At 43.6% G+C, this 12345-nt stretch overlaps 5 protein-coding genes across 5 annotated transcripts; 1 reads left to right on the top strand and 4 right to left on the bottom strand.

The window, feature by feature from the left end:
- Nucleotides 1–8: 8 nt before the first annotated feature.
- On the top strand, nucleotides 9–1242 carry LOC6728487 (heme oxygenase 2). Its single transcript, XM_002103796.4, has 3 exons — nucleotides 9–293; nucleotides 354–859; nucleotides 915–1242. The coding sequence occupies exons 1-3, from the start codon at nucleotides 137–139 to the stop codon at nucleotides 1140–1142; spliced, it is 891 nt and encodes a 296-aa protein (XP_002103832.1). The 5' UTR covers nucleotides 9–136; the 3' UTR covers nucleotides 1143–1242.
- LOC6728486 lies at nucleotides 1182–4635 on the bottom strand. The gene is made up of 7 exons (XM_016176951.3): nucleotides 4228–4635; nucleotides 3421–3935; nucleotides 2799–3358; nucleotides 2505–2737; nucleotides 1957–2447; nucleotides 1535–1901; nucleotides 1182–1472 (listed from the first exon to the last, which is right to left on the bottom strand). The coding sequence occupies exons 1-7, from the start codon at nucleotides 4520–4522 to the stop codon at nucleotides 1258–1260; spliced, it is 2676 nt and encodes an 891-aa protein (XP_016035124.1). The 5' UTR covers nucleotides 4523–4635; the 3' UTR covers nucleotides 1182–1257.
- A 346-nt stretch (nucleotides 4636–4981) lies between these two features.
- LOC6728485 lies at nucleotides 4982–8490 on the bottom strand. Its single transcript, XM_002103794.4, has 7 exons — nucleotides 7953–8490; nucleotides 7146–7660; nucleotides 6527–7086; nucleotides 6251–6474; nucleotides 5709–6199; nucleotides 5284–5650; nucleotides 4982–5226 (listed from the first exon to the last, which is right to left on the bottom strand). Exons 1-7 carry the CDS (start codon nucleotides 8287–8289, stop codon nucleotides 5039–5041), a joined length of 2682 nt encoding a protein of 893 aa, XP_002103830.2. The 5' UTR covers nucleotides 8290–8490; the 3' UTR covers nucleotides 4982–5038.
- A 126-nt stretch (nucleotides 8491–8616) lies between these two features.
- On the bottom strand, nucleotides 8617–10161 carry LOC6728484. Its single transcript, XM_016176950.3, has 4 exons — nucleotides 9932–10161; nucleotides 9374–9858; nucleotides 8948–9314; nucleotides 8617–8879 (listed from the first exon to the last, which is right to left on the bottom strand). Exons 1-4 carry the CDS (start codon nucleotides 10125–10127, stop codon nucleotides 8680–8682), a joined length of 1248 nt encoding a protein of 415 aa, XP_016035123.1. The 5' UTR covers nucleotides 10128–10161; the 3' UTR covers nucleotides 8617–8679.
- Nucleotides 10162–10591: 430 nt separating this feature from the next.
- On the bottom strand, nucleotides 10592–12009 carry LOC6728483. Its single transcript, XM_002103792.4, has 4 exons — nucleotides 11820–12009; nucleotides 11281–11765; nucleotides 10866–11220; nucleotides 10592–10808 (listed from the first exon to the last, which is right to left on the bottom strand). Exons 1-4 carry the CDS (start codon nucleotides 12007–12009, stop codon nucleotides 10657–10659), a joined length of 1182 nt encoding a protein of 393 aa, XP_002103828.2. The 3' UTR covers nucleotides 10592–10656.
- Between the last annotated feature and the right edge of the window lie 336 nt (nucleotides 12010–12345).

The following is a 12345-nucleotide window of genomic DNA, read 5'->3' as shown; positions in this document are numbered from 1 at the left end:
TCAGTATATTTTCGTTAGCCAACCACACTGGCGTGGAGTTCAAAACAAAACAAAGACGGCGTATTTTGCAAATATCACGTAGATAAGGAATATATTTTCACTTAGTAATTGGGAACAATAGCTGCGCAAAAGGAACATGTCAGCGAGTGAAGAAACAGTAGCGGACAGTCAGGTCCCCGAGAATGTGGAGGATGTGGAATTCGTGGACATGGCGTTCACAAAGGAGTTGCGTAAAGCCACAAAAGATGTGCATAATCTTACTGATGTTCTAGTGAATGCAAAGTTCGCACTTGGTTTGTTGATTGATTACTCGTTATTAGTAGAAGTTATTAGATATTCCTCTTCTTCCGCAGCCCTTTCGGATGACGAGGTCTGGTACGATGGACTCCTGGCTTTTTATGAACTGTACAAATTCTTTGAGACCCATCTGCCGGAGCGCCTGCTGCCCAAAGAATTCCACAGAACAGCGGCATTCGAAAGGGATTTCGCCTATTTCTACGGTTCCGATTGGAGGAAGGACTACGAAATCCGCCCGGCGGTCCAGAAATATCTCGAGCACCTAGAGAAGATTGCCGCACAGAATGAACTCTTGCTGTTTGCCTACTCCTATCAGATGTACATGGCTCTGATGTCCGGCGGACAAATGTTGCAGAAGAAGCGTATGATCGCTCGTAAGATGTGGATCTTTTCAAAGAACGATGACGAGGAGCAGCAGAAACAGGCCGACAAGGAGGCAGAGTTGGCCACCGCCAGAGCTGCCGATGGCTCTGTAGACAAAGACGACTTGGAGGCCAGGCCAATGCCTGCCCAGGTTACCATTTGTCCGCCGGGATGTGAGGCCACATATTTTCCTGAGAAGGTGCGTCGCCTTTTACATTGTTCCTTAAATCCATTGTCTTTATATCCACTTTCAGATCTCCGTCTTGAAGGCTAAACTAAGGCGCGTTTTCAACAATCACTACGGAGCTTTTGACGATGATTTGCGAGCTTCTTTCATTGAGGAGAGTCGTAACGTATTTCGCTTAAATATAGAAGTAGTGCGGACCATCAAAGGTGTGAATCGTGCCAATCTTAGGAAGCTGGCCCTCGCACTAATCTTTGTGTCAAGTATTGTAGTGGCCGTGAAATTTGCTCTCAAGTAAGAAAAGTAGGGAATACAAATGTAAGCTCTCTCGGGCAAGTTAGAATTGTGATCACACATTTATTTAGTCGTTTGTTAAATAGTAAATAACCTGAAATTTGTCTGAAGCAAAGTATTTATTGGGAATATCCGTTGGCGAAATTATCAAGCAGTCCTCGCCTATTTATCCAAGGCATGACACGCTCTATATTGGCCCTGTAACGTTCGTTGCTAAACATTAATGCTCTCATTGATTTGCCGTTCTCGTCATTTCCCAAAAAGCTATCAGTGGTAAAGTCATCGGTTGTCTTGTTAAGGCACATCGACAAGGTGGTGAGCACAGTTCCAGCAGCTTGAAGAAAAACAAAAATCAGTCAGAGGAATTTAAAAACCTCAAATCCTTTTGTAAATTACCAAAAATGGGGTGCTGTATCAGAATGACGTGCAGTTCCTTTAGCGAGGGAATAAATCCGTTGTAGTTCAACAGCTTAGCGTGCTCCTGCAAGTTTTGATGATACCATCGGATGAGGTAATCAAACTGATCGACTTTGATGTCCAGTTGAGTGGAGCTCATAATGAAGTAATACAGATCCTGGGCAGGATTTCCGTACTTCGTGACTTGGTGATCCAGCAGGAAGGTTTCCTTAACGCGACCATCTGATTCGTATTGGAACATGATGTTGTTTATCCACGCATCACCATGATTGAGCACATTAAACTCTTGTTCATTAATTTTGGCATCTTCAAGTGTTCTGTCAACATACGTATCCAAGATCTCTGCCTGCAAAATATGGTTTTGTTAAGTTAACTACAAAGAACTAAGAAAAGTGACTTACCAATTTGTGCAGGTACTCATCCACGCCGTCAAACTTGCCCACTTCTTCTATAAAGGATTTCTTAGTGTTAACAAACATACCCTTAAATATAGGTGCATTTTGCTCCGTGAAAATGCCATTGTTGTACTTGGGCGGATAGGGTCCATTTAGTTCCTTGTACTTCAGAGAGGCTGCATGCCATTGGGCCAACTTTTTCAGCGTGCACTTGGAATGCTCCAAGTCCATTCCAATCATGCGATCGACCATCGTGAAGCCACTCGGCTGCAGGTTTTCCAATATCAGGTACTCCTTGCTGACGTCCTTGCTGAGTCGGAAGGACTTGGGACTAAAGGTGACTGCTAGGCCAGCATCCTTATAGAAACGCTCGAAGGCGGGAACATATGTGCTGTAAACCTCGATCTCTTTTGGAAACAGGTTAAAGTCGGAGAAGTTGATCGCGTCATTGTCGCTGTGAACTTTCAGGATGTACGAGAAGGTCTTCACGCTATTGTCTGTATAGGTAATGAATGGTTTTAATATTAAATATTTCAGAATTTAAAGTACTTTACCTTTTAACTGCGCCTCGATTTCCACCTTCAGCAGCTTGGAAGCAAAGTTGTCGCCCGGTTTCGTCGCCAACTTCGAAGTACTGCTTAAGATCTTCTCGAAATTTGGTTCCGTGGATAAAATGATGTCCTTGAAATCGTCAACACTTAGCCAGTCCGGGATCTGATCCGTATTCTCCGGCTGTGGCTGCTGCGCCTTCAAAGCAGCCAGCAGTTCGAATGGCAGTGGGTCAGTGCTAGATATTATATATGATATTATTCATCCATTTGCTAAAATGTCATTTAGGAAATATTTACCTGACCTCCAAGTAACCTCTATTATCCAACCAAGGCAGAATGCGTTCGATGTATCCCTGATAACGTTTGTTGGCATACAAACTATCCCTGAAACTAACCCCATCCGCAGTGTCCGACATAAAGTTGTCGAATGTGGCCGACTGAGTGGGGTCCAAGAGAACCACTGGCAGCACGGAGATGGTTGGGAATAGCACCCATCCGCCGTACTTGATGAGCGTTCGGTGCAATTCCCTCAGCGATGGCTTTCGGCCAGTGAATCCCAAAATGCCCAAGTGTTTGACCAGTGCTTCGTGGTAATGCCTGATGAAGAAGTCAAAGTGGCTCAGCTTGTACTCAATTTGAACCGAGGTCATGATGAAGTAGAGCAGATCCATGGCGGGAGTGCCGTATTTGGGATTCTGGAAATCGACAAAGATCATATCCTCCAAATCCCCGCTGGAGTTCATTTTGAACAGAAGATTATTCATCCAGCAATCGCCATGGTTTAAAACATTGAACTCGTTGGGGTCGACAATACCAAGTTTCATGAACTCCATAGTGAGGCCAGTCAGTGATTTTTCCTTATAATATTGGTTAGAATACTAATAACTGGAGAAGACTATTTATATTTATAACTACTTACAAGCTTCTCCCGATACTCTTCTCCGTTCTTGAACTTATCCAGATTGGCCATAAACGACGTTCTAATGGATCCCAACATGCCCTCCATAAATGCAATGATAGCTTCCTTGTTGCTTCCCATCACGCCGTTAACGAATATATCGGAATAGGGTCCATGCACTTGGACCATTGTCGCTCCCGCTGCATGGAACTGTGCTAGTCTGGTCAATGCGAACTTGGTTTGCTCCAGGTTCAGGCACTCCAATCGGTTTATGTTTTTGAAACCATTCTGACCGAGATCGTGCATCAGCACCGTGTTAGCCACCTTGGGCTCCTTGATGGCGTCCAGTTTGAATGCTTGCGGAGCGAATTTGATGTCCAGACCCTTGGCCTTATAGAGCTCCTCCATTTTCGGGAGAATCTCAGTGTAGGCTGCGTTCTCGCTGATAAAGAAGTTGGCAACGCACATCATTTGTTCCATTTGCGGAGTATCGTGTGGCACTTTCATCATGAAGGAGAACACTTTGGTGCTCTTGTCTAAAAATAATAATATAGTTAAATCACGTAGTTAAAATTCCACACATTTCTTGCATAATAAAAGGGCTATTGAGTCGGTCAGTAAGCTAAATATCAGCATTGTCATTGTGAAAAGCAAATCAATCGCTAAATATTTATTGTCAACTGACCATAATGATAAGAGTACAGGTACCACACCTGATAACTTATCGTCGACCTACACGAAGGTAAACACCCACCCACCTACTTTATTTCGGGCTTTACGAGATTGTCCCAAATTGGTGCTATAAATAGTAGTGCGCAGTTAACTCACCAGTGAGTTCCACATCTATGCCGATTCTCAGCATAAGTGTGGCATAGTTTTCTCCCGGTGCCATGGCGGACTTCACCCGGAAGCCCACTATCTTGGAGAACTGATCCACATTAGCGGCGAGTAATTCCTCAAATAGCGTTTGATTCAGCCACTTGGGCACCAAATTACTGTGATCCACTTCTGGTTCAGATTTTTTGGGCGGAGCTTGGGGTTCAGGGTTCACCTGGGCTTTTTGTGCTCGCTCCGAAGTTTTCACTTCATGGCTCTGCTTTTCCTTGGAATTTCTCAATCCCATCTTATTGTTCTAGCTGCTTGAATATAACGAAATAGTAGTCTCCTCTGGCGATTTGCGTCCGTTCCGCTGGGCGATCGACGCTGAACTGGTTTGCGGCAAACGACTGGGCTCCCAAGTTATGCATTTCTAATCACTGGTTAGATTCGATAGCAAATTGGTATTAAACAAACTGTTGTTATTTCATCAGTTTTTAGAAGTTTTTATAACTAATCGTTAAGAGCGATAGCAGTGAACTTAAGTCTATCAATACGATAAGAATGATTGGGTTGATTAGATTTAACTAGCAGCTGGTGTTCTTTATCAGTTACTGTCTTCTTGATTAGAAGAATTGAGTTTAACCACCAGTCTGAAGAGTATCTTTTTGTTTAATCTAAGCCCATAGGAAATGCGTAGGCAAAATAGATATTTGTATATATAAATAAAACAGTGTATACATTTATTTTTAACTTTTTCATAAAGTAATTTTTTTTAAATTGTCAACATATCATTTATAATAACACAATTTTGCTAACTCCTTCAAGGATCGAGGAGACCCCTCCTGTTGAGCCAAGGCATTATCTTTTCCACATGGGCTTTGTAACGCTCGTTGCCAAGAAGTTTGGTTCTAAAGGCTTCGGATTCCGGGGTCTCGACAAAGAATAATTCCGGATTAAATCCTTCATCGGTTAGGCAAACAGTAAGTGTACTGATGACTGTGCCGACAGCTGTAGATTAAAATAGTCGTGAGTGAAATACTTATCATGTAACCTAATATCAATTACCGAATGCCGGATGCTCTATCAATATGGTGTGCAGTTCACTAAGTGAGGGCACGAATCCGTTGTATTTCAACAATTTCGTGTGCTCTACCAAGTTTTCGTGGTAAAATCGGATCAGATTGTCAAACTCATCGACCTTGATGTCCAGCTCCGCAGAACTGATTAGGAAGTAGTAAAGATCCTGAGCCGGATTGCCGTACTTCGCATTCTGATGATCCAGCAAATAGGTTTCCTTGAGCCGACCCTCCGCGTCGTATTGGAACATGATGTTGTTTATCCAGGCATCGCCATGGTTAAGCACATTAAACGCTTGCTCATTGATCTTGGCATCTTCCATGACCTGGTCCACATGGTTATCTATAATCCACTCCTTCAAATAGAACTTGGTTAATAATTGAAACATATAGTACTAAAGTGAAATTATCTACCAGTTTGGGCAAATATTCATCAGCGCCTTCAAACGTTCCGAATATCCGAATATAAGCTTCTTTGGCCGAGGCAAACATGTTATGAAATACATCTCTAGTCTGTTTAATATAGATTCCATCGTTATATAAGGGAGGGTATGCACCATTTAGCTCCTTGTACTTAATGGAAGCTGCATGCCATTGGGCCAGTTTCTTCAGCGAACTCTTTGTGTGCTCCATATTCAAACCTTTCATGCGATCTGACATCTTGAAGCCTTTGGTCAGCAGATTTTCCATAAGCAAATATTCTTCCTTGATTGGTTTATTCAGGACGAAGGAGTTGGCAGTAAATGTGACTGTCAAGCCTGCATCCTTATATAGTTGCTCAAAGGCAGGTATATATTTCCGGTACATTTCCCTTTCCTTGGGAAACATATTAACGTCCGTAAAGTTGTCGGGCGTGGCCTGTGGCATCACTTTCAGGATGTAGGAAAACGTCTTGGAAGTGTTATCTGCATAGGATTTTCTTTATTAAACCCACTCTCACACTTTTGACTACGTACCTTTCAGTTGGGTCTCGATGTCAATCTTCAAGAGCTTGGACGCGAAGTTGTCACCTGGCTTGGTTGCTGAAGACCAAGATCCGCCCACAATCTTTTCAAACTCCGGTTCGGCGGCTGAAATGACTTCTGCAAAATCGCTGACATTCAGCCAGTCCAGTATTTGATTGGGATTGTCAGGTTGCTCCGATGAGGGCGTTTCAGGCGCAACGACCTGATTAATGAAGCTGGAAATAAAATATGAGCAATGAAGGAAGAATTAGATTGCTTTAAGCTTACTAGGCCTCCAAGAATCCCTTGTTGTCCAGCCAGGGCAGCAATTTTTCAATGTAGCCGTGATAGCGTTTGTTGGCGTACAGAAGGTTCTTAAACTTGGCGCCGGATTCGGAGTCTCCCAGGAAATTCTCAAAAGTGGCTGACTCATTGGGATCCAAGAGCACAATTGGCAGCACACTGATCGAGGGGAACACTGCCCAACTTCCATGTTTGTACATCAGCATGTGCAGTTCCCGGAGAGATGGCTGCTTGCCGGTGAAACCCAGCAAATCGAGGTGCTTGGTCAACTGCTCATGGTAATGCCTGATGAAATATTCAAAGTAATCCAGCTTGTAGTCAATGTGCACCGACGTAAGGATGAGGTAAAACAAGTCCTGAGTGGGTGAGCCATATTTGGGGTTCTGGAAGTCGACGAATAGCATGTCCTCCACTGCCCCCTTTGAGTCCAGCTTGAACAGGAGATTGTTCATCCAGCAATCTCCATGGTTCAGTACGTTGAACTCATCGGGATCGGCCTTCATAAGGTGCTCAAAGTCCAAGAAAATCTGAACAAATGCCTTTTCCTAAATAAATGTGTTATCTTTAGTCTTTGCTTTGCTAATTAATGAAAGTAACATTTTACCAGTTTCTCGCGAAATTCTTCTCCGTTCTTGAAGTTCTTCAAATTGGCCATGAAAGCCGTTCGGAAGGAGGCAATCATTCCTTCGTAGAAAGCCATTAGTACATCCTTGTTTCCACCCATGACTCCATTAACGAATTGATCTGCATAGGGTCCATTCACCTGGACATTCATCGCGGATGCTGCATGGAACTGGGCCAGTTTCTTCAGTGCGAACTTCGTTTGCTCCAAGTTGAGGCACTCGAGGCGATTTAGGTTCTTGAACCCTTCCTGACTCAGATCGTTCATCAGCACAGTGTTGGCCAATTTGGGCTCCTTTTCGGAGTCCAGCTTGAAGGCTTTCGGAGCAAAGTTGATGTCCAGCCCCTTGGCCTTGTAAAGTTCCTCCAATTTTGGCAATATATCCGAGTAGACTTTATTCTCGCTATTAAAGAAGTTGGCCATGGCCAACATCTGTTCCATTTGGGGGGTGTTGTGCGGAACCTTCAGCATGAAGCAGACCAGTTTGGTGCTCTTGTCTAGTTGAGAGATCGGAATTTAAAAGCTCGTTAGTTGAAATATTCACAACAAAACCATTTGGCTCAGAAGCTAATTATTGTTGGACATGCACTTGCTATTGCTGGCAAATGACCCAAACGGCAGGCATTAGTAGTGAACTGGCTATAAATAAATTGAAGATACTACTTATCGCCAGTCTACGCGGAAAAAAGGCCTCCAATTATGGCGACTTCTTCGGCGACAGATTGTGGAAATTGTCAGATTCTATGGTCATAACATGGGGAATGTCTCGTCCCCAGGGGGAAGACCTACCAGTGAGCTCCACATCTATGCTGATCCTTAGCATCAACGTGGCGTAGTTTTCTCCCGGTGCCATGGCTGGCTTCACCCGGAAGCCCACTATCTTGGAGAACTGATCCACATTGGCACTGAGTAATTCCTCAAATTGCGTTTGATTCAACCATTCTGGCCCCAAATTGGGCTCCTCAATTATAGGGCTTGGTGGTGGTGGCGGGTCAGCCGTAGTGGTTGACCCCTCAATTTTCGCGTTAGATGAGCCAGAACTTTTTATTGATGCCTTTTTCTGATTCAGGTCGCCGGCGGAAGCTACCTCATAGCTTTTTTTCGACTTGGAATTACGCAGTCCCATTGTGAGGCGAGAGTGGAGTGGTTTGACTAGAACTCGCGAATTCCGTACGTCCGTTTGGCTGCGGGAATGGCTGTGAACTGATGTTTGGCAGCCAAAGTTCCCCCCTAGTTATGCCGTTCAGATCGTCGTTGATATGGTTTAATTATTTCATCAGCGTCGACAATTTTAAGCTCAACCGTATACGAGTGTTTGAGCTATTCGTCGAGTGAGTGCTTTCCACTCAAATATGGTAGAATATACTCAGTGATAAGAGCTATTGAGCTGATAAACTCGTAGCGCACACCTCTAACAAAACCGGTGATAGTGGTTTATGAACTGATAATGAAATAATATTTATCTACCGCTTTTATTTAATTACTTACAAACATAATATCAACAGTTTACACACACTTATTTGGTGATTTCAAAGGCACCCCTTCTATGGGCCCAGGGCAGAATCTCTTTTTGGTGTCTAATGACGCGTGGATTCTTGAACATGTTGTTCCGGAACTTGTCACCAGCTACCTCGCCGTCCATCAAACTATCCATATTGGCATCATCACCGCCATCGATGAGGACAATGGGTAGCAGAATGGATACAATTGGCAGTACTGGATTTTCAAAGGAAGAATGCAAATTAGTATCTTATAGATAGCTGATTATTCAGTGATTGACTTACTCCAGTCACCGTGGATGAAGATCGATTGATGTAGGCTTCTAAGCGAAGGCATTGGTTTTGGATACTTGAGCAGCTTAAGGCTCTCGATGAGCTTTTCGTGATAGAACTTGATCATGTAATCAAACTTGGCTATCTTTAAGTCCAGTTGAGTGGAGGAGAGTATCAGGTAGAGTAGGTCTTGGGCTGGCGAGGAGAACCGACTCATTTGTAGATCCACAAAGTTTACCTCCGCCAGCTTTCCCGCCTCATCGTATTGGTACATAAAGTTATTGCACCAGGCATCCCCATGATTTAGCACTCGGAATTCTCCCTCGATCTTGGGCGCAAATGATTGGAACATATCATCCGCTTGGCTGCCATAGGCATGCTGCAAATTCACTTGGTTTACCATGACTGCAGTTAAGGGTATGTCAATAGTATCCTTACCACATCCTTTGCCAAGTGAGAGGCATTGTAAAGGGGGAACGCATCGATGTAGGCCTTCAATTGGTTTTCTCGAAACTCCTTAAAGCTATCCTCGTCGCTGCACAGGTTGCGATTGTATTCTTCAGGATACGCTCCTTTCAGCTCAAATCGCACAGCGGATGCTGCATGGAACTGGGCCAGTTTCTCCAAGGTGGCCTCCGTATGCTGAATGTCCAAGCCATTTTGGCGATGCACATTCCTGAATCCCCGCTTTCCCAGATCCTCCAGTACGATCAGTTCCTCATCCAATTCAATCTGGGATTCATAGTAACGTGGTCCAAAGGAAATCTTCTTTCCGGCCTCTCTGTACATCTGCTCAAACTCGGGAATGTATTTGCCGTAGGTGTTGCGCTCCTTATCGAATACTTTCCAGCTGGCGACATTTTCCCGGTTTCCGGAATTGGGCAAGATTTTAGCCATGTAGGAAATGCTCTTCTGGGAGCCATCTAATAAAACAAGAAATTTATTTAATTACACATTTAAAATCTCAGATTATTCTAACTTTTTCTCATTACTTACCATTCAATTCCAATACGAAATTCGCTCTCAACAGCAGCGTTGTGTAGTTTTCACCCTTTCCCGCTGTGGGTTCTATCCGGAATGACTTAATTTTCTTGAGATCCGGAAAATCACGATCCAGAAATGGCTCGAATTTTTGCTGATCCAGCCACGCTGGAATGGGCTCGTTGGCAATGTCCTCTGTTCCCTGAACCATATCGTTCACCTGTTGGCGTTGCTATTTGCTCAGTTTCGTGTGGGGCTGCCTTTTATTGGTATCATCACAGGGAGCTTTTCAGTTTAAAGCTTTGGTTCCATTTCGCTAGATGGCTAAAGTTCGTCGCTTTCGATCTGGGTGGACCTGTTTATTCGGATCGGTGATTGGTCGTGATGCAAGAACCACATTCATGACCGAACGACTTAAAAAAAAGCGTCTAATCAGCCGTTCTAGACACACGTCTAGATCTTGCTGCTTGAACTCTAATGATCAGCGCTGAGCTTTTTTTTGCAGGTTCATTGTTACGATGACTTTTTGAGCAATGACTTGCAGCCTTGGTTCAATTATCTGCCTTATTATAGTAGCTCTTAAAAAATATCTGCCTCCGTATAATCAAAGGCATCGGTGAGCCTCCAAAAGCTTTTGATACTGCTCATATTGTTAAAATACACCCATCGTTTATCTTATCTAGGTTTGTAAGGGGGTATCTATTTATTGTAGAATCATCTTCAACTCGACTACTTATAGTCTAGTCTTCTTCAAAGTAACCACGATTCTCCATCCATGGCAGCAGCTCTCTGATTTGCTCCCCAAACACGGGATTCCTAAAGAGCTCTTCAATGTCGTTGTCTCCCAAATCCGACAGAACGATCGGCAGTATTTCCGTGGCAGTTTCAAATGCTGTTAAAAATACACTTTCAAGACTTTAAACAAACAGAGAATATGTTTTCGACCTACCCCAATGACCGTATTTCAGTAAATCCAATTGTAAGTCCGTGAGGCTGGGCTTCTTTCCCAGAAACTTTAACAGGTTCAGATTTTCGATCAACTGATCGTGATAGAACTTTAGGTAACCATCAAATCGGCTAGATTTTTCAGCTGGGACCGTGAGAAGTAAACTGAATAGATCGTATACAGCCGGACCATATTTGGCATTCTGAAAACCACTGAAGAGCGTATCCTTAACATTTCCGAAAGCATCTACTTGCAGGAGCAAGTTATTCGGCCAACAAGATCCATTTAGAATGACGTTGAAAGAAGCTTTCGAATCCAGAATCTCCGTAACGGATTTCATATACTTTTGAAAATATTTCTAAAAAAAACTTTCGAGTTAGTGGAAGGGTATCTACAGCAGACTACGGATAATACCTACCACCTTATCTTCGTATTGTCTGGCGTCGTTCGATCGTAGACTTTCGTGAAATCTCAATTGATACAAGCTCTTAAGCGCGTCAGCCTCTTCATCCGATTTCGATTGCTCTCCAAGCTTTGAAAGCTCCCTAATCTTTCCGGGATTCTTAGCTATATAGGCAACCGTACCGGCGTGATAAGCAGCCAGTTTCGAAAGTACGCCTTCCATGGCGGTTACGGACAAACCTTTGAGACCATTGGCCACGGAATAACCCTTGTTTAGAATGTAGTCGCAATAGATGTGGTTGGATTTCAGCTTTGCCTGGATGACTGATGGTCCAAAGTGAATGATTCTATTCGCATTTTGATAAAGCTCCTCCAGAGCAGGCAACACGACCTCGAGCATGTGACGCTCCGTTGAGAAATCCCCTTTTCTGGGCACCTTTAGTCCAACTGACACCGTTTCTGGTGACTTGATTAGGTAACTCACTTGCCGTTTCTTGTTGTCTACGGTTAGTTAATTGTTAATATAAATAGACGGAATACTTTCCAATTTCTCACCTGCCACAAGCACCTGAATATGAACACAGAGTGCCGGATCGGCCAGTTGAGTCTCCCACTTCCATCGAAAACTCTCGATTTTTCTGAAGTCTGGAATCTGCTTTGCCAAGGCTTCCAGCTCCTTCTGATCCACCCAAGTCGGCAGAGAAGCGTCTTGGGATTGTTGTGTTACCAGTAGTGGGTTCGACATTCTCCACCGTTCTCGATTGCAAACTAAACTTCGCCAGCAATTTTATGGGAACCAAGAAAACCCAGTGAGTACTCTTCACATATGTGTACAAAAGAATCGATAAGTGCGTTGATAGGGAATGTGGGTTGTATGATTGAAATTTATGAAGTCAGGCAAACATGATTGTGGACTTTTAAGTTATCTTAGATAAGTCCGAACACACTATTAATTCGCACAAAATGAGCGAGATACGTTTGGTTCCGACTTACACACTGTTTATTGGATAGTTAAGTAGCTGCGAAAACAGCTGCTATGTTTGATCCTAAGTCCCATCTATCATGACCTAATATATATTGG

This window comes from Drosophila simulans, chromosome 3R (genome assembly GCF_016746395.2).
Source record: "Drosophila simulans strain w501 chromosome 3R, Prin_Dsim_3.1, whole genome shotgun sequence".
NCBI classification, from domain to species: Eukaryota; Metazoa; Arthropoda; class Insecta; order Diptera; family Drosophilidae; genus Drosophila; species Drosophila simulans.
Note: the sequence above shows the minus strand (reverse complement) of the source record. Positions and strands in the feature narration are given on the sequence as shown.

Excerpts from the sequence above, each read along its gene's own strand:
- LOC6728484 (XM_016176950.3), bottom strand. The coding sequence starts at position 10,127 with ATGGTTCAGGGAACAGAGGACATTGCCAACGAGCCCATTCCAGCGTGG. Across the intron at positions 9,859-9,931 it reads TTTCGTATTGGAATTGAATG|ATGGCTCCCAGAAGAGCATT; the intron begins GTAAGTAATGAG and ends TTGTTTTATTAG. Across the intron at positions 8,880-8,947 it reads CTTCATCCACGGTGACTGGA|TACTGCCAATTGTATCCATT; the intron begins GTAAGTCAATCA and ends TTGAAAATCCAG.
- LOC6728486 (XM_016176951.3), bottom strand. The coding sequence starts at position 4,522 with ATGGGATTGAGAAATTCCAAGGAAAAGCAGAGCCATGAAGTGAAAACT. Across the intron at positions 2,448-2,504 it reads AATCGAGGCGCAGTTAAAAG|ACAATAGCGTGAAGACCTTC; the intron begins GTAAAGTACTTT and ends TTACCTATACAG. Across the intron at positions 1,902-1,956 it reads ATGAGTACCTGCACAAATTG|GCAGAGATCTTGGATACGTA; the intron begins GTAAGTCACTTT and ends CATATTTTGCAG.
- LOC6728485 (XM_002103794.4), bottom strand. The coding sequence starts at position 8,289 with ATGGGACTGCGTAATTCCAAGTCGAAAAAAAGCTATGAGGTAGCTTCC. Across the intron at positions 7,087-7,145 it reads AAGAATTTCGCGAGAAACTG|GAAAAGGCATTTGTTCAGAT; the intron begins GTAAAATGTTAC and ends ACATTTATTTAG. Across the intron at positions 6,200-6,250 it reads CATCGAGACCCAACTGAAAG|ATAACACTTCCAAGACGTTT; the intron begins GTACGTAGTCAA and ends AATCCTATGCAG.
- LOC6728483 (XM_002103792.4), bottom strand. The coding sequence starts at position 12,009 with ATGTCGAACCCACTACTGGTAACACAACAATCCCAAGACGCTTCTCTG. Across the intron at positions 11,766-11,819 it reads TATTCAGGTGCTTGTGGCAG|ACAACAAGAAACGGCAAGTG; the intron begins GTGAGAAATTGG and ends AACTAACCGTAG. Across the intron at positions 10,809-10,865 it reads ACTGAAATACGGTCATTGGG|CATTTGAAACTGCCACGGAA; the intron begins GTAGGTCGAAAA and ends TATTTTTAACAG.
- LOC6728487 (XM_002103796.4), top strand. The coding sequence starts at position 137 with ATGTCAGCGAGTGAAGAAACAGTAGCGGACAGTCAGGTCCCCGAGAAT. Across the intron at positions 294-353 it reads GAATGCAAAGTTCGCACTTG|CCCTTTCGGATGACGAGGTC; the intron begins GTTTGTTGATTG and ends CTTCTTCCGCAG. Across the intron at positions 860-914 it reads CCACATATTTTCCTGAGAAG|ATCTCCGTCTTGAAGGCTAA; the intron begins GTGCGTCGCCTT and ends ATCCACTTTCAG.